The 20,615-nt window shown below is 43.3% G+C and overlaps 1 protein-coding gene across 2 annotated transcripts in view; it reads left to right on the forward strand.

Annotated features, from left to right (window-relative positions):
- LOC126198481 (trans-1,2-dihydrobenzene-1,2-diol dehydrogenase-like) overlaps window positions 1-20,615 on the forward strand; it is a 115,444-nt gene that overhangs the window by 86,042 nt on the left and 8,787 nt on the right. For both annotated transcript variants that reach the window (XM_049934842.1, XM_049934841.1), the window contains exon 5: window positions 8,197-8,344. In XM_049934842.1, coding sequence (XP_049790799.1) covers window positions 8,197-8,344 — 148 coding nt within the window. The remainder of the gene's footprint in view (window positions 1-8,196; window positions 8,345-20,615) is intronic.

Consider the following 20,615-nt stretch of genomic DNA (forward strand, 5'->3'; position numbering starts at 1 on the left):
CGTCCTCGTCACCTCAGCGCCACTCTGAGGAGCCACAGAGTGGCCCACTGACAACTGCAAGATGGCCCACGCTGTGTTCCCTCACCGACGTGGCTGAGATCACAGCAACAAGAAGTGCCTGTGATCTGGCATCTGAATCTGCGGTCCTCGCCTCGGGATGCCTCCGGCGTGTGTTGGAAGCCAGAACGACTGCCCGCAGTAGTGAGCCGTGGAGTGGCCTGCTGCTGGCTGGCTACAGACCCCTCGTTGGCCTCAAAGAGGCGAACCAGCGACCCACTGTGGACTGGAACATTGGTGCCCCATCTGCTGTTGCATGTAGCTGGCGGTGTGACACACCCCGCCATCCAGGAGAGCTGCCACACTTGAATGAATCTCGTTAGAAAACGGCACCTATTTATACACGGGTGTGCACCTCTGTTTTGCCATATGCACCACTTCGCGTCACGTACTCGTAACACAGTAGGTTGGCCAGTGGTCCCCTTCTGCCTGTGATTTGCAACATGCAAAACTGCTGTGTGTACTCTTTCAGAAATTTGACGGCCCTGTGGCCTCTATTCTACTTCGCAACTGTTGGTATGCGTAACTCACTGCAATCCGACACCTGGCTGTAACTTGTGCTCAGATTATTGCACAAAACTAACTTTCCCTATCTGAAACGGTGGTGCTGCTACATTATTCCCCTCTTCAGAAAGACCCGGTCCCTGGGTCGACCCCTAACTATCTCTCAACTTGTTTGGGTTGGCTCCTATGACATATTTTCTTACTATTAGAAAACTTAAATGTGGTCTAGTGCCCCTTAAAACCATGACATGAAACAAAACGTAAAAATTCCTTACTGGACAACCACTGCTCGATCAACCCCTTACCCACTTGTCTCGTGCCCTCAGTATCCAATCCACTGGGACTACCCTTGGTTCCCTCTTGGAATGAGCTCTCCACCTGATCAGAAAGAAAACAACACATAACAAAGTTAAGGCTGCAATGACACTTGGCACAGAGGTGCTCAAAATGATCGTTATTTGCCTTTATCTTTCCCTGCACTGAGCGACATGTTGCACAAGCTGTTTGGCTGATATGCGCCCCTCTTGCTCTAAACTGAACTGGTATACGGATCTCAACAGACCTGGCTCCAGAGTTTGGTTTAACAAGGTCAGATTCTGCCTTGTAAAAAACTCTAAAAGTGGCTTCTGGCCAGTACAACTGTGGCTGCCATAACATTCAATTGCATGACTCCTGAAACTGACACTGGCAGGTGGAAGGTTGGTCCTATTATGTCACATTTAGTTCCATTGATTAAAATTCTGCTCCCCTCAAGCTCTATATGTTTCACTTCTGCAAATACTCCCCGCTCAAAACAACTTGTTACTACTACCAAATTCTCGTAGGTGGAGAAGATTCAATGCATCCCAACCTGTTGCAAGCGCAACTTTGGCTCCACGATGTCCCCTGGACATTCTGTTCCTTTCCCCTCTGGCTAAAAATAACTGCACCGCGCACGTTTCCCGTATTTGTAGCTTCACAGATTTTCCTCCAACATTCACTATTTTTTATCCAAACTCAGCACCGATTGTGTGACTACTTTCATCCTTAAATTTACATTATATGAACTGGTGCAATAAACAAGACATTCCTGACCCAGCACTGTCGATAACTAAAAATTTAAACAGGGAATCGTATGACTCTGACATCGTTCAACACATATTTATTACAGCTTTGTCACAAAATTCACTCAGACGCATTTATTTCTCCAGAACTGTGTTTGATTTATCCTCCAATAACACTCCACATATGTCAGACGCTACACTTCCATTTTCAATGACCTGAGGACAGGGATTGCCATCACCCTTACTCCCTCTTCAAAAGGACTGCTGTCCGCAGCAAGCTATATTTGAAAATACATACAACATGTGAAACTACAATGTCTAATTACTTTACGCAAACCCAATGCTACACAACATGGGGAAAAGAAAGAAAACTACAAATACTCTACTACTTTCTGGATTGCAAAGCATATGGTACTTCATGCCGTACTCTATCTTCCTGGTTTTCTCTGTGCTTAGCACCTCTCTTCACTCTCTCTTTCTTCCTCTTTGCTTCCTGTGACACACCTGGAATCACAAACCGCCCAATTTGTACTATTGTTGTTCTAGTTAGCAGCTGAAGCTTAACATTAATGGGGGATGTGGTTTCAACAACTTGGTATGGCCCTTGGTACCTCGTGAGGAACTTCTTCGTTTTCCCTTTTTGCGTATAGGAGCTGGACAGCATTACCCATTGCCCCACTCTGTTTTGCGGTAAACTTCCTTTCTGCTTTACTGCGTCTTCCTGCCTTTCCAAAGCCTTTGTATTCGCCTTTTGTACCTGTTTCCAAACATCCTGAATTGTCCTTGCAAATTGAGGTACAGATCCCTGGTCCTTCCTTTCTGTAACTTCACCAAATCAAACACGAACGGCATTTTTCGCCCGTACACTACCTCATATGGAGACAAATCGGTATTTGTATGGAGTTTTACATTGTATGCTCATACAATATACTTCAAATACTCGTCCCACTGATGGTGATGAGAATCCACATAAAAACTCAACATCTTCCCGATTGTTCTGTGCACGCGTTCTGTCCTTGCGTTTGCCTGTGGATGCAATGCGCTCATCCTCAACTTCTTTACACTCAACAATTTACACAGTTCCATCATTAAGTCTGACCTGAAGTTGGTCCCTTCATCAGTAATTATTGTTTCCAGTACACCAAACCCTCAAAATCCACTTGTTTACTAACACATGTGCAACCACTGCTGCCTGTTGATTTGGCACAGCCACGATCTCCACATACATCGAAAAATGATCTATTATTTTCAGAACGAATCTGTTCCCTGATGGTGTTCGCATGATAGGTCGTAAGACATCAGTCCCCAGCAAGGAAAATGGACATGTCGCTTCTGGTAATCGTTGTAGCTGTACCTGTTTCCGGCTCAAATCTGCTCTCTACGCACATGGTGCACAATTCTTGACATACTAATCCACATCTACTTTCCTACCTCTCCACCAATACCTCTCCGCCACTCTCCTATTCATCGCTCTACACCTCCATAACCAGATAACACGTGATCATGTGCTTCCTTTAAAACATCTTCCCTCAACTTTGCTGGCACTGCTACCCTTGGCCCTAACTTCGTTTCCCTGCACAGAAGACCATCATACATATTAAATTGTGGCTGTGTCTGATACAATATAAAATTGTTGTCCGCGTCCTGTAATTCTTGCCATACCGCTAGGTCATAACCTATGACTTCTACTTTTGCCACCTACTTACTCAGTGCCTCTGCATTACCGTGCTTCTTCCGAGGCTTGTTCACCACGTCATAGTCAAATTCACTAAACCTTAAAGGCCATCTAGCGAGCCTGATGGACAGATCCTTCAACCCCAACAACCACTTCAATGCAGCATGATCCGTCACTACCCGAAATCTTCTCACATATAAAGAACATTTAAACTATGTGATTTCATAGATTACACTAACCATGTCCCTCTCAGTTGTTGAGTAATTCCTCTCTGCTGCATTCAACTGCCTAGATGCATAGGCTACAGGATGTTCTTTCCCATCAATTTCCTGACTAAGAACACACCATAATGCTTGATTCAATGCATCACATGCTAATATAAACTCCTTTTGAAAATCTGGAAACACAAGAACCGGACTTGATGTTAGCACTTCTTTCAGTTTGTCAAATGCTTTCTGACACTCTTCTGTCCACTCAAATTTCATACCCCTCTGTAACAATCGTGTCAACGGCTGTGCTAAATCTGCAAAACCCTTCACAAAATGTCAATAGAAATTGCAAATTCTGATGAATGACTGCACATCCTTAACTGTTTTCAGTTCCCGAAAATCCCTTGCAGCCCGTACCAACCTCGGATCTGTTTGCACTCCGTCCTTACTGATAATATGATCCAAATATTTTACTTCTTCTAATGCAAAATGACACTTCTCCAGACTCAACGTCAAATGAGCTGCTCTAAACTCATAAAGACTTCCATTAACCACTGTCTATGTTGCTTCATACTACTTGAAAACACTATAATGTCATTCAAATAGACCAGACACTGTCATGGTTTCAAACCCCTCAAGACACTGTCTAGCAACCTCTGAAAAGTTGCCAGAGTGTTTTTCAAACCGAATGGCATTCTAATGTACTGGCAATGGCCTCCGGGAGTAGAGAAAACAGTTTTTGGATGATCCTCTGGAGCCACCTCTAACTGATGACAACCATTTGTCAAATCCATCGAAGAAAAGTACTGGCACTGTCCTAAATGATCCAAAGTCTCCGATATGTATGGAATGGGATATGTGTTTGTTACTGTCTTATTATTGAGGTATCAGTAGTCACAACAGAACGTGTATTTCTTAGTTCCATCCATAGATTTTTTAGGCACAATGACAATGCCCACTCCCCAGCAACTATTACTAAGCTCTATAATACCGTCCGCAACCTGCTGATCAATGAAATCCTCCACAATCGGCTGCAAATACCTCGGTATTCTTTATGGTTTACAGTAAACAGGTGCTTAATTCCCTGTCGGTATCCTGTGTTGAACTGATGAAGTTGCTGGTAACGGCCCTTGTGGAAAAAACAAATCCTTAAATTCCCACAATAATTCTTCCATTTGCTCTCTTTCTCCTCCTTTCAAATGCTTAATTTTGTCACGCAATGCAGTTCTATCAGCAGCTAGTGGTTGATCGCTTCACCCCCCTCTCGAACACCAGTCTTCGTCATCTGGCACATCCAGATTTGCTACTAAAATTCCTTTCCTCAAATTCTCATCTACAGCTCTAAAATTATCAACGTTCATGCGAACTACTCGCCCGTTGTACACGTACAATACTACATTTCACAAAACAACCCAATGGACCCAAAACTTCATTATCCTGTAATGGTTCAATAACACATACTGTACCCACAGGTAGATTTTACTCCACACCTACCCAAAGCAACTTCCCAGTGGCACTAGACAAACACTCATGCAAATTAAGCCTTAATGGTACACTGTTCAATTGGTTTGTTCATTATGTTGAATGCCCCTCGCAACAGCTCTGCATTGACAACAGTTTTCCCTAGCTGAAATAACATTCCTCCAAGTTCCACTGTTCATTGTCCAAGGTCAATTTTGGCATGATGTTGATGCAAGAAATCTACTGCTAGGATCATGTCATAGACCTCGCTTACCCATGGTACTACCTCCATGCATGCATTAAATCGGACTTTCTCTATTCGAAAGTCAGCTGTCACCGACCCCAAAGGTGTGACCTCCTTATCCCCTACTCCACGCAACCTATAACGTGGTGGGTCTAGCTTCCTTCATCCCATTATATTCCTAGTAGCCACTGACACTTGCACCCCTGTGTCCAACAAAATCTTAAACTTTTTAGTTCCTTTGGATCCTACCACTGAACATTCCACCTCTGCATACGTATTCGTAGCATTGAAATTAAACGAGAGCCACCTTAGGTGGGTCTTGGGGCCCCCTCTGCCGTTTAACGCTTGTCCACCTCTCCTATCTCCACTTCTCCATCCTCCCCGCTGCCGATTTCCACCCCTTCCTTTATTCCTCGGTGACTGGGTACATTGCCTTTGCACATGTCCCATACAACCACACTTAAAACATTTCACACCTGCTGCAAACACTGTTTACCTCTTGCGTACCCCTGTTGCCACATCTATTTCCTCACGTTGAATTGATAGCTGAATGACCGAATACAAAGCTTTCGAAATCCCTTCACGCAATTTCCATGGCATATGAGCCGGTAACCCTCTCAAAAATACATAAAGTGCCCTTTGCTCGGCCTCCTGCAACAGAACATCATTCGCTTCATTGCTCTGACCAAACTCGTTACTCATTAATTTCCCTTATTCTGTCTGTAAATTTCTCTATCGTCTCCCCCTGCCTCTTTGGCATTTTACTTAACCTCTCTCCAAAGTACCAAGTGCTATTCTGTTTTTTGTGCCTTTGTAAAAGCCCTTCCTTTAACTGCTTAAACTGTCCTGCATTCCTTAAGGCCTCAGAACACCATAATATGTATTTGTTTCACCCATTAATCTAATCTTGGCTATATGTAACAACTGCTCATGAAACCAACCATCCATCACCACTGAAGTCTCCAAGTCCTCCACAAATGAACGCACATCCTCAGGTACCTTGCCAGAAAATGGAATAATCAAACTCGCAGCAGCTGGATCAGTCCCCTGCACTCTAGGCAACAACGACTGATCAGATGCGGTTTCCCACTCACTTCTAGATGTTAATTCATTTCTCAACTATGTATTGTCTGCTGTCAATTGTGCTACTTTTTCCAAGAAAATCCGTACCACTTCTGGTTCCGACACACCTCGCGTCCCTGACCCTGCTATTGTGTTATTTTCATTCCCAGTTAGTTCCGAAACAAAACATTTAAGTACAAGAATAACCCAACTCCTTACTCCTCGTTATCATCATACTCTGTAACATCATACTCAAACCAATACAAAAGTAATTAAACGCCACGAAAAAAAAAATTATAATAATAAATCTTACTGCCCCAAATAACTATTCTCAAAAAACAACAACAACAACAACAACTACTACTACTACTACTACTAATACTACTACTACTACTAATAATAATAATAATAATAATAATATACCTACACAAAACATCTAAAATGTGGCTCCTGGCAGGCCATACTAAAAACACAAACAAGAAAGAAAATATCCAACACTCAAAAGAAAACTTGTCAAAACTCACAACAACTTGGGACTGGAATGCAGGCGGTGGGCTTGAACGTCGTACTGGACAGACGCTATTCTGACACCAAATGTAGCGGGAAGAGGTAGAAGTCACCGTATTAGACTCATCCGAGCTTTCCAAGTGACTTGCGTTTTCCAACCACAGTGCCCATGTATACCTCGATCTGTGTCACAGGGCCCCGCAATGCTGAGGAAGCACCCCAGTGGCCCGTGCAATGCAACGCTGTGTCAAGCTGGCCTTGGCCAGCCGCGGAGTTCCAATGGCATTATGATGCGCTGGCTGCCGACTCGGCTGTCCCCATCCTCATTGCCTCAGCACCACTACGAGGAGCCACCAAGTGGCCTGCTGACAACTGCTAGATGGTGCGCGCCATGTTCCCTCGCTGGCGTGGCTGCGATCCGGCATCCAAATCTGCGACCCTCACCTCGGGATGCCTCCGGCACGTGTTGAACTCAACACGACAGTCCAGGCTGGCTACGGACCCCACGCTGACCTCAGAGGGTCGAACCGGCGACCCACCGTGGTTTGGAACACTGGCGCCCCATCTGCTTCTGCGTGTAGTTGGTGGTGTGACACACCCTGCCATCCAGGAGAGCTGCCACACTTGAATGAATCTCGTTAGAAACCCGCACCTATTTATACGCGGCTGTGCACCTCTGTTTTGCCATACGCGCCACTTCGCGTCACGTACTCGTAACACATTAGGTTGCCCAGTGGGCCCCTTCTGCCTGTGATTTGCGACATGCAAAACCACTACGTATACTCTTTCAGCAATCTGATGGCCCTGTGGCCTCTTTTCTACTTCGCAACTGTTGGTATGAGTAACTCACTGCAATCCGGCCCACACCTGGCTCTAACTTGTGCTCAGAATATTGCACAAAACTAACTTTCCCTGTCTTAAACGATGGTGGCACTACAAAATGAAGATTGTTTTGTATGATAGGAAAGGATTGTTTGAAGCACTTGTTGTGTGCTGTTTTCTGCTTATGATGTAACTATGTTTTATATTTTTCTTAAGAGAATTGATGAAAGGAAAGCTTGCTCTTATAAAATTGTCTATCTTTAATGGAACCCAGAAAACTCAATCCAAATTATGTGAAGCAAAACAAGACAACACAGTGTTCAAAACTAAACTTATCTTGAAAAAATAATGAGTCAGTTGCAAGTTGACTCACACTGATTTATATTAGTTTTCTGATTTCCCAAAATTACTCATTGTATTTCCTTCCAGACACAACCAGTATGATAAATTTGTTTGTTTTAAACATTACTGTCTTTTTTTTTCTTCATTCACTCCCTGCCTGAGCATCCAAATTAGTCAGTGTCATATTTTATGTAGCTAAATGGTAAATATGTGTTACAAAACATTTATATAATTTCCAGTGATAATAATAGTTTTCCATTGTGTGTGCAGTTGCCGAGCTTCTGGTGTCCTACAAGTTTATCAACACCAGAAAAGAACTATGATTTCATTTTGCCAACAGCATCAAAACCTTTTAATTTCAACAACAGTGCAGGTTTACGTTATGAAGCTATGGAAGTTCGAAAGTGCCTGAAAGAAGGTAGGATAAATTTACAAATTTATTGGTGAAATTCTAAAACAGATCCTGACTCCATACTTTTCTTTCTATGGTTTTAGCTGTTAAATTTGGTACTGATTGTGATTTTGTTGTACAAGTAGTAGCATATGAAACTCTTTTCATATTTGTTAAGTATGCTCAATTAGCAGCCAGCAAAACAGGAATTATTGAATAAGTGTTGAAAAATACACTGACTGAGAACCATAAGTGAACTTCTAATTCTTTTAAATTAAAAATAATTTATTGAAAGTGAATTAAATAAAGTAAACTGATGCTGGATGGAAAGAAAAGTTGATCCAAACTCTAGTTTGGATAAACAAGGTGCATAGAGGTAGTGAGAAATAGTTACTAGCTGTGCCTTATTTTCTGTCTTATATGTCTAGGCATACAGGTTTTAAAACTGATTTTGATTCTGTCAAGGACTCTCCCTCTCCCCCTCTCCCTCCCTCCCCCTCTCCCTCCCTCCCCCTCTCCCTCCCTCCCCCTCTCCCTCCCTCCCCCTCTCCCTCCCTCCCCCTCTCCCTCCCTCCCCCTCTCCCTCCCTCCCCCTCTCCCTCCCTCCCCCTCTCCCTCCCTCCCCCTCTCCCTCCCTCCCCCTCTCCCTCCCTCCCCCTCTCCCTCCCTCCCCCTCTCCCTACCCACCCCCTCTCCCTCCCTCCCTCCCCCTCTCCCTCCCTCCCTCCCCCTCTCCCTCCCTCCCCCTCTCCCTCCCTCCCCCTCTCCCTCCCTCCCCCTCTCCCTCCCTCCCCCTCTCCCTCCCTCCCCCTCTCCCTCCCTCCCCCTCTCCCTCCCTCCCCCTCTCCCTCCCTCCCCCTCTCCCTCCCTCCCCCTCTCCCTCCCTCCCCCTCTCCCTCCCTCCCCCTCTCCCTCCCTCCCCCTCTCCCTCCCTCCCCCTCCCCCTCTCCCTCCCTCCCCCTCCCCCTCTCCCTCCCTCTCCCTCCCTCCCCCTCCCCCTCTCCCTCCCCCCTCTCCCTCCCCCCTCTCCCTCCCCCTCTCCCTCCCCCTCTCCCTCCCCCCTCTCCTTCCCTCCCCTCTCCTTCCCTCCCCCCTCCCTCTCTCCTTCCCTCCCCCCTCCCTCTCTCCTTCCCTCCCCCCTCCCTCTCTCCTTCCCTCCCCCCTCTCCTTCCCTCCCCCTCTCCCTCTCCCTCTCCTTCCCTCCCCCTCTCCCTCTCCTTCCCTCCCCCTCCCCCTCCCCCTCTCCCTCTCCTTCCCTCCCCCTCTCCCTCTCCTTCCCTCCCCCTCTCCCTCTCCTTCCCTCCCCCTCCCCCTCTCCCTCTCCCTCTCCTTCCCTCCTTCCCCCCTTCTCCCCCCCTTCTCTGCCCCTACCTCCTCCCTCCCCCTCTCACCCTCCTTTTTTCCCTACTATTGCCTTTCTTGTAACAGAAAAAATATTTAATTAACAATGCCTTTCTATTCAGCTCAAAGTACTCCTATTTTCCTATTATTTGCTTTCAGTGCAGTTATAATTACATATGATGTTCATTTTATCAGATTAGACCAAAATATCATTTTCATTATGTAGTGTTGGCAGAAGAGCCAACACTGTGTTTCTAGAGGAGGCCGAAATGCACGCGTTTAATTACACGCTGACTGGCGTTAGGTCTGGAACAGGTCAGAGAAATAAGACTAGCAAAACAGGAGGTAACTGGTAGAATACTTAACTTTAGTCCACAATTGTAGAACGTCTCTCTTGACGGTACATGTTATAGTCACAATATATATAGCAAAGGATTATGGCGCTTTGCTATGTCGTAGCAAATGTAGCTGAAGGCTATGCTAACTATCGTCTCGGCAAATGAGAGCGTAGTTGTCAGTGAACCTTTCCTTGCAAAGTCGGCTGTACAACTGGGGCGAGTGCTAGTAAGTCTCTCTAGACCTGCCGCGTGGTGGCGCTCGGTCTGCTATCACTGACAGTGGCGACAGGCGGGTCCGACGTATACTAATGGACCGCGGCCGATTTAAAGGCTACCACCTAGCAAGTGTGGTGTCTGGCGGTGACACCACACATTACAACCTAAAATGAAACCTAAAATGAAACATTTGCTTCCTAAAGACAGAACAGTACCTACATGAAAACATATTTTTCATGTCTTTGACTGTAAATAAGTGTAGTGTACATGTATGCTGCCCAAACAGCAAACACATTCAAAGAAAAAACATTAACAGTGCTTGTACTTTTGTGTTGTATGTAGAAACCAATACGAAAAGGACATGTTGCCAATTGCTCATATCTTGACTCTTCCACATCACATTGCAAAGAAACTGTGACACAGTCACAACAATATTCTGATTTTTTTTATTTCCTGCATTACTACTTTGAAAGAGATGTTTTATGCTACATTATTACTTTGAAAGAGAATGGCACACCATTTATGAGTCAATCATGCAACTTTCTTTTTAAAATCTGTACTTTGGTTTGCTATTTTAATCTTGAACTAGGTAGAATTAAACCCTTTTTTATCTTCATACCTGTTTATCTCTTAATACTTTCATATACGCTGCTGATATGTGGTTATTTTATGATATATATTGCCTGATGGAGAGAATACTTCGTATGCAGGTTTGTTTTATAATGTTAAGCATTTTAATACCTGTTTTACTACTACACACATGTGTTACTGGTAACTTACGTTTTATGTGTGTTAATATATTATTATATTACCTATCAGAGGGATCAATATAAGTGGACCAATAAAAATGGTTAAAGAATGATTGAAATGTGTAGAGTACGTAATCTTTTTCCTAAATTAAAATATTTTAAAAGGAAACTCCACAAATTAAAGACTTCAAAATATCGAAACCTTGTAAAGTGTGAATGGCAGCTGGACCAAGTCTGGATGGAGAAATTCCACCCCTGGTAAATTCACAGTGTAAGATTCTTGAGGGTAGTAGACTCAGGATCAGACCATTAAATTGTAAAAACAGAAAACTGACACCAACAAAAAGAGAAAGACCTTCCAATAAAAAGAGAGAAAATTTGGCTCAAATATGTTGATTAAAAGATGGAGCACTACATGAAATTATTAGGAAGATCCATCAACACTAAAAGAGTTGACTACTAAATTAATCGCAGCAGAAGAGTTAGCCCCAATAAATCCCAGAAAGAAATACAGATGGTGAAGTGAATAATGTGACCAAGACTGGATAAACCATCAAGACCTGAAGTCAAAAGAATCAAATTTAGAACTAAAAAACACAGATGAATACAGCAAACTTTGATCATAATTCAAAAAAATGTGCATATAGCATTATTGGCCAGGAGACCGTGTCTGGTGTTGTATAATTGCCTGGTCCAAGTCTTTATGTTTGATGCCACTTATGTGACTTGTGCATCGATGAAGATGAGCTGAAATGATGATCAAATAAACCCTCCACTTATCAGTGAGGCAGAAACCACAGTTAGAGTACTAGTGGAAAATGTAAAACCTGTGATTGTAAATTTCCATCAACATCTAATTCAAATGTGAGTCACAAAGAAATTTCTGCAGCCCTAGGCCTTGAAAATGATTCATACAATATTTAAAGAAGGAAATAAAAACTAGCCAAGATAATTATAGAGGAGTAACCTTTCTGAACAGTGTGTACAGAGCATTCTCAAACACAATTTACAACCAAATCAAAAGCAGTTTAGAATCTCAAATTGGAGAATACCATGGAGGATTACATCATGAAGATTTAACGAAAGTAAAATTGCAGCAAAACCCTCAGTAATAACAGATGCTGGTGATATACCTCATATATCCTTGGATGTGGAAACATTTCATGTCCAAATTACAGGTATCATTTGAGGAAACTGATATTATGCCCATGAAACCCCTGTGCGTAAACTGTCTCCTTAACTATAAATGAAATGCACAATATCATGTATGTCCTTCAGGATAAATTTAGTTAATCAGTTTTTAGCTTAAAAGACTATTGTCAGATTTTAACTGACTATTGTTGCCAAAGAAGTTACAATATTTGTAAACTATACTGGAAAAGTTATTACTCATCTAGATTGAAGCTTGAACATGCTGTAAATGTCATCTTTGACAGTGCAGTGGTAATGCAATGAAAAAATAAAAAAGTGAACAGAAAATAAATATAAAGGGAGAAAACTAGGAAAAACATTAATGCTAAACTTGAAAAACACTGCCTGCCTTTATAATCTATGGCTTTATTTGCAGTGGCAGATGTTCCTCTTGACTTCCTGGTGATGTACTTCAGGGTAATTTTCTGTTGTACATCTTTTTTGCTAAACAAAAGTGTCCTGTTGACTTAACTTTTTGTTTCAAAGACTACTGCAAAAGACTGATAATTGTGCTGTAGTGTCACATTTCATCTTGCCAACTGATGACATTTACTATGTTTCTGACTAATTCTGGATGAGTAACATCTTTTTCAATGTTGTTTATAAATATTGTAACTTCTTTGACATTTGATAGCCAGTTAATGTCTGATGATGGTGTTGCAAGCTGAAAATGGTTAACTAAATAGATTAATCTTGTAGAATTGGCATGGGCGACCTTTGGTGATCTACAGGCTTGTTTCGTATACTTAGTTAAGCTTGCAGGCCAACTATGCACATGTAGCAATAGCAGTGCTCCTAGTGCATAAAGGTAAAACTTTGGCATGTGCGATTTTAATTTTTTGGGGGTAACGCACTGATATGAATGACACCCTTTCATGACATGCCATACCAACAAGTTATGCCTTAGAACAGACTTTTTGAGTACATGCATTTTACGTTCACTCGATCTTCGGGTGTTCACATTAATTAACAAGTCATGTACAATGTATATTTATATAATAGAGGGAAACATTCCACGCAGGAAAAATATATCTATAAACAAAGATGATGTGACTTACCATATGAAAGCGCTGGCAGGTCGATAGACACACAAACAAACACAATCATACACACAAAATTCTAGCTTTCGCAACCAACGGTTGCTTCATCAGGAAAGAGGGAAGGAGAGGGAAAGACAAAAGGATGTGGGTTTTAAGGGAGAGGGTAAGGAGTCATTCCAATCCCGGGAGCGGAAAGACTTACCTTAGGGGGAAAAAAAGGACAGGTATACACTTGCGCACACACACCCATATCTAACCACACATACACAGACACAAGCAGACATTTGTAAAGGCAAAAGGATTCGGCAGAGATGTCAGTCGAGGCAGAAATACAGGGGCAAAGATGTTGTTGAAAGACAGGTGAGGTATGAGCGGCGGCAACTAGAAATTAGCGGAGGTTGAGGCCTGGCGGATAACGAGAAGAGAGGATATACTGAAGGGCAAGTTCCCATCTCGAGTTCTGACAGGTTGGTGTTAGTGGGAAGTATCCAGATAACCCGGACGGTGTAACACTGTGCCAAGATGTGCTGGCCATGCACCAAGGCATGTTTAGCCACAGGGTGATCCTCATTACCAACAAACACTGTCTGCCTGTGTCCATTCATGCGAATGGACAGTTTATTGCTGGTCATGCCCACATAGAAAGCTTCACAGTGTAGGCATGTCAGTTGGTAAATCACATGGGTGCTTTCACATGTGGCTCTGCCTTTGATCGTGTACACCTTCTGGGTTACAGGACTGGAGTAGGTGGTGGTGGGAGGTTGCATGGGACAGGTTTTACACCGGGGGTGGTTACAAGGGTAGGAGCCAGAGGGTAGGGAAGGTGGTTTGGGGATTTCATAGGGATGAACTAAGAGGTTATGAAGGTTAGGTGGACGGTGGAAAGACACTCTTGGTGGAGTGGGGAGGATTTCATGAAGGATGGATCTCATTTCAGGGCAGGATTTGAGGAAGTCGTATCCCTGCTGGAGGGCCACATTCAGAGTCTGATCCAGTCCCGGAAAGTATCCTGTCACAAGTGGGGCACTTTTGTGGTTCTTCTGTGGGAGGTTATGGGTTTGAGGGGATGAGGAAGTGGCTCTGGTTATTTGCTTCTGTACCAGGTCGGGATGGTAGTTGCGGGATGTGAAAGCTGTTTTCAGGTTGTTGGTGTAATGGTTCAGGGAGTCTGGACTGGAGCAGATTCGTTTGCCACGAAGGCCTATGCTGTAGGGAAGGGACCGTTTGATATGGAATGGGTGGCAGCTGTCATAAAGGAGGTACTGTTGCTTGTTGGTGGGTTTGATGTGGACGGACGTGTGAAGCTGGTTTCCCACCTCCAGAAAGGCAACTCACTCACCCTTCACAACCTTTCCAGCAAACCTCAACGTCCTCTCATTGCACACAAACCCAGTCTCTCCCATCTACTCAATCTCCCAATTCCAGCTCCACTCCCTCCAAAACCTCAAAATTCCAATCAACACAATCTGGAACCACAACACCCTAATTCAGTAGTTAACCTTTCCTCCAAACCTCTCTCCCAATCCGAAACCTCTGTCCTATCCAAAGGCCTCACCTTCAGCCCAACTCCCAGATTCAACCAAACAGCCCTCATCAAAGATTTACTGTCCTACACTCGTACTCTCTGCTGGAAATATCACTTTGCCACGAAGAAAAATGATCCTAATCCTACTCCTAATGATCCAACTCCCCAAGACACTATCCGGATTGAACCCTGGCTGGAACAGTTCCGTCCTCCGTCACAGCGGGACCCACCTCCTCTTCCTCAAAATCACCCTCTCCAAACCTTCCAGGAATTTCTGCCTTCCAGCCTTGCTTCTCAATCCTTCTTAAAAAACTTAATCCTACTCCCAACACTGCTGAAGCCCAAGCTATCCGTGATCTGAAGGCTGACTGATCCATCGTCATTCTTCCGGTGGACAAGGGTTCCACGACCATGGTACTTGATCGTCGGGAGTATGTGGCTGAGGGACTGCGTCAGCTTTCAGACAACACCACATACAAAGTTTGCCAAGGTAATCCTATTCCTGATCTCCAGGCGGAGCTTCAAGGAATCCTCAGAACCTTAGGCCCCCTACAAAACCTTTCACCTGACTCCATCAACTTCCTGACCCCACTGACACCCTGCACCCCTACCTTCTACCTTCTTCCTAAAATTCACAAACCCAATCATCCTGGCCTCCCCATTGTAGCTGGTTACCAAGCCCCCACAGAACATATCTCTGCCTACGTAGATCAACACCTTCAACCCATTACATGCAGTCTCCCATCCTTCAACAAAGACACCAACCACTTTCTCGAACACCTGGAATCCTTACCCAATCTGTTACCCCCAGAAACCATTTTTGTAACCATAGATGTCACTTCCTTATACACAAATATTCCGCACGTCCACGGTCTCGCTGCGATGGAGCACTTCCTTTCACGCCGATCACCTGCCACCCTACCTAAAACCTCTTTCCTCATTACCTTAGCCAGCTTCATCCTGACCCACAACTTCTTCACTTTTGAAGGCCAGACATACCAACAATTACAGGGAACAGCCATGGGTACCAGGATGGCCCCCTCGTATGCCAACCTATTCATGGGTCGCTTAGAGGAAGCCTTCTTGGTTACCCAGGCCTGCCAACCCAAAGTTTGGTACAGATTTATTGATGACATCTTCATGATCTGGGCTCACAGTGAAGAACAACTCCAGAATTTCCTCTCCAACCTCAACTCCTTTGGTTCCATCAGATTCACCTGGTCCTACTCCAAATCCCATGCCACTTTCCTTGATGTTGACCTCCATCTGTCCAATGGCCAGCTTCACACGTCCGTCCACATCAAACCCACCAACAAGCAACAGTACCTCCTTTATGACAGCTGCCAGCCATTCCACATCAAACGGTCCCTTCCCTACAGCCTAGGTCTTCGTGGCAAACAAATCTGCTCCAGTCCGGACTCCCTGAACCGTTACACCAACAACCTGAAAACGGCTTTCGCATCCCGCAACTACCCTCCCAACCTGGTACAGAAGCAAATAACCAGAGCCACTTCCTCATCCCCTCAAACCCATAACCTCCCACAGAAGAACCACAAAAGTGCCCCACTTGTGACAGGATACTTTCCGGGACTGGATCAGATTCTGAATGTGGCTCTCCAGCAGGGATACGACTTCCTCAAATCCTGCCCTGAAATGAGATCCATCCTTCATGAAATCCTCCCCACTCCACCAAGAGTGTCTTTCCACCGTCCACCTAACCTTTGTAACCTCTTAGTTCATCCCTATGAAATCCCCAAACCACCTTCCCTACCCTCTGGCTCCTACCCTTGTAACCACCCCCGGTGTAAAACCTGTCCCATGCACCCTCCCACCACCACCTACTCCAGTTCTGTAACCCGGAAGGTGTACACGATCAAAGGCAGAGCCACGTGTGAAAGCACCCATGTGATTTACCAACTGACCTGCCTACACTGTGAAGCTTTCTATGTGGGAATGACCAGCAACAAACTGTCCATTCGCATGAATGGACACAGGCAGACACCCTGTGGCTAAACATGCCTTGGTGCACGGCCAGCACATCTTGGCACAGTGTTACACTGTCCGGGTTATCTGGATACTTCCCACTAACACCAACCTGTCAGAACTCCGGAGATGGGAACTTGCCCTTCAGTATATCCTCTCTTCTCGTTATCTGCCAGGCCTCAACCTCCGCTAATTTCAAGTTGCCGCCGCTCATACCTCACCTGTCTTTCAACAACATCTTTGCCCCTGTACTTCTGCCTCGACTGACATCTCTGCCGAATCTCGTTGCCTTTACAAATGTCTGCTTGTGTCTGTGTATGTGTGGTTAGATATGGGTGTGTGTGCGAGTGTATACCTGTCCTTTTTTCCCCCTAAGGTAAGTCTTTCCGCTCCCGGGATTGGAATGACTCCTTACCCTCTCCCTTAAAACCCACATCCTTTCGTCTTTCCCTCTCCTTCCCTCTTTCCTGATGAAGCAACCGTTGGTTGCGAAAGCTAGAATTTTGTGTGTATGATTGTGTTTGTTTGTGTGTCTATCGACCTGCCAGCGCTTTCGTATGGTAAGTCACATCATCTTTGTTTATAGATATATTTTTCCTGCGTGGAATGTTTCCCTCTATTATATAAATATACATTGTACATGACTTGTTAATTAATGTGAACACCTGAAGATCAAGTGAACGTAAAATGCATGTACTCAAAAAGTCTGTTCTAAGGCATAACTTGTTGGCATGGCATATCATGAAAGGGTGTCATTCATATCAGTGCGTTACCCCCATAAAACTAAAATCGCACATGCCAAAGTTTTACCTTTATGCACTAGGAGCACTGCTATTGCTACATGTGCATAGTTGGCCTGCAAGCTTAACTAAGTATATGAAACAAGCCTGTAGATCACCAAAGGTCGCCCATGCCAATTCTACAAGATTAATCTATTTAGTTAACCATTTTCAGCTTGCAACACCATCATCAGACATTAACTGGCTATCAAATGTCAAAGAAGTTACAATATTTATAAACAACATTGAAAAAGATGTTACTCATCCAGAATTAGTCAGAAACATAGTAAATGTCATCAGTTGGCAAGATGAAATGTGACACTACAGCACAATTATCAGTCTTTTGCAGTAGTCTTTGAAACAAAAAGTTAAGTCAACAGGACGCTTTTGTTTAGCAAAAAAGGTGTACAACAGAAAATTACCCCGAAATGCGATTCTTCCTGATTGTACTCATTACCGGTTCTGTTTCCTTGTAGACTGTTTCATTTGTAGCTTACTTAAGACATTTTCCATTAGCTGCCTTAAAAATTCCCTCACAAAATTCTTCAACACTTTTAGTAAAGGAACTTTCTTGATGAAACATAAACAAATATAGACAACTGAAGATGAGTTCCCAGGAATCTGGAAATGTGATCATGGAAAAATTAACATCTATGAAAACAACTGGTTGCAGCTAATTCATTATAGATTACCTTCAGGTTCAACAATTATAGTTTCTTAATATGTCCACTGTGGACAATAACTATTTACTAATGTTAACAAGACAGAGACTAGGAAAACAAAATACGGCATTGACATAGGCAGTCCCAGTCCATTAATAATTAGGAATAGCTTTGTGAATTTCTTCCAGATTGAAACCAATCGCAGACTGGATCCAGTCCGTGGGCCACTGGTTGCCCAACCTTGCTGTAGAATATACACAATATTGTGCCTTTTCATTTATAATAATTATATTGCTTTACCAAGAAGCAACAAAAGGATTGCTTAACATCTCCATAAATCAGATAAGTAACATAGTGCTGTAATTTAAATACCTGGAAGAAATCATCATGCACAGCCTAAGCAAGACAGTAACATCAAAAATAGAATCAGTAAAATAAAGAATAAAGAAATTTTCGCCTTGTGAACATGGGATAAGAAATGATTGATAAGAGATATTGAAATCCAACAATAGAAAATGGTAACTATCTCAAAAGCAGCATCAGCTTGTGAGGCTGCTCCAAAATAAAAATGAAATAACTGATCAGGTCCTCAAAATTGAAAAAAGAATTATCAGACTTTGTGTAAATAGAAAATAGATGTTGAAGGAATTTGGCAAATATCCTTGGGAGAGGAATAACAATAGCCTGTACACTATTGCAGTGGCTCTAATCTCTTTAATTTTATTATTTCTTCATGTGTACACTGGATAGGTGAGCGTGCAATGGGTGGTGGTATGGGGTAACATTTTCTCAGTGTCCCCTGTGAAGTCAGTAAACCTGAAATTCATAGATTATGATTCATTGTACACATGTTGTGACAGTGTTCATGATCTCTAAAAACTATAAACACAGAAAATGAAAGTTTGCGTACTAAATAATGATAATGAACCACTTAAAAGAAAAGTTCTTAAAAAAAGAAAATAAGAAACTGAGGAGAGGAAAAAAAAGTTTGTGTGTGTGTGTGTGTGTGTGTGTGTGTGTGTGTGTGTGTGTGTGTGTGTGTGTGTGTGGAAGAAACAATGAAAAATAAATGGACTGCCATCAAATACAAGGAAACAATCTAACTTTAAAAAGCAGACATACAAGATATCAAAAATGACTTTAGTGATCAATGATTCAGTGCTCAGAAATACTGAAAAATCAAAACTGCAAATCTGATGTTCTCCCAGGAATAGAGATATTTCAGCTAAACAAACTTATTAAAAATGTGCTGCAGATAGGCACACACAAAAGCAGGAAAACTTGCTAGAGTACACAAATACACACCTGAATCCTCTCTCTCTCTCTCTCTCTCTCTCTCTCTCTCTCTCTCTCTCTCACACACACACACACACACACCTGTGTCCCTACATGGTGCCAGATAGACTGACAGTGCCAGTGCTGTTTCATGGTAGGTGGGTTGGTTGTGGTGGGCGTAATGTAGAGTGGGGTGGAGAGAGGGAGAGGGACTGTTAGTGAGAGACTAGCGTCTCAGAGGGAGGCTAGTTTGTCAATTAGGAATGTGGGAGGGATGGTTGGCAAGTAGTAGAGTTGTAGTGGCAAGTGGGAAGTGGCACACACTGAAAGCATCTTGGGGACATTAATTGGGAGAGGGCAGGACTAAAGAAGGGGAAACAGCTGGCTGTAGGCTGCAGCGAATAAATTCTTGAAACACATTTTGCTCAGCATGAATAAAATACGTAACCCATGCTGTGTTTAAACTAAAAACATTTTAGCATCGCAAAGTGAATGATGGTGTCAACTAGCGCTCCAAGTGGCCTTACACCGAAACACACTAAATATGGTTCGACAATGGTGTCATGATGATCACAACAATCACAAAACTGCATTTGCACAGTAGAGATAGTTTGGAAATGATTGTGATTGGTCATGATATCTTCATTCGAATGAACCTGGTTACTTCCATTATGTGCTACGCCAAGTAGAACTTGGCAGCTGCGGGAGACAAGGCACGAATTGTTCCAACTTTTACATGTTTACCGGTTCATATCTGCCGAGTAGAGTGCTGTGGTGTCAAGAAATTTAATCACGTAATATTTGTAAACACTATTGGATGGCCAACATCATGCCAGTGTCATTTTTTCTCCACAAACATTTTTTCGTAATGCATAAATCACAGGAAAATGATAAATATGTTGATGCAAAATTGAGTGCAAATTAACATTGTGGGCATAGTAAATTTGATGGGACTGATAAAAAAAGTTGTGAATGGTGGGAAAATGTTAATTCTGGGAACATAAAAGTGGTGTTATATGGTAGAACTTATCAGGAGAGTCTCAAAATGGCCAATAACAATTCACAAGTCATAACAAAATAACTCATCAAAAATTATAGAAAAGGTTACAGAAACCAACATATCCAGTTTACAAACAGTAATAGTTTTCCTTTTTTACAAGCAGTACAGGCTTGTTTTGAGTGTGCCGTCCCATTGTAGC

The sequence above is a fragment of the Schistocerca nitens genome, chromosome 8 (assembly GCF_023898315.1).
Source record: "Schistocerca nitens isolate TAMUIC-IGC-003100 chromosome 8, iqSchNite1.1, whole genome shotgun sequence".
Lineage (NCBI taxonomy): Eukaryota > Metazoa > Arthropoda > Insecta > Orthoptera > Acrididae > Schistocerca > Schistocerca nitens.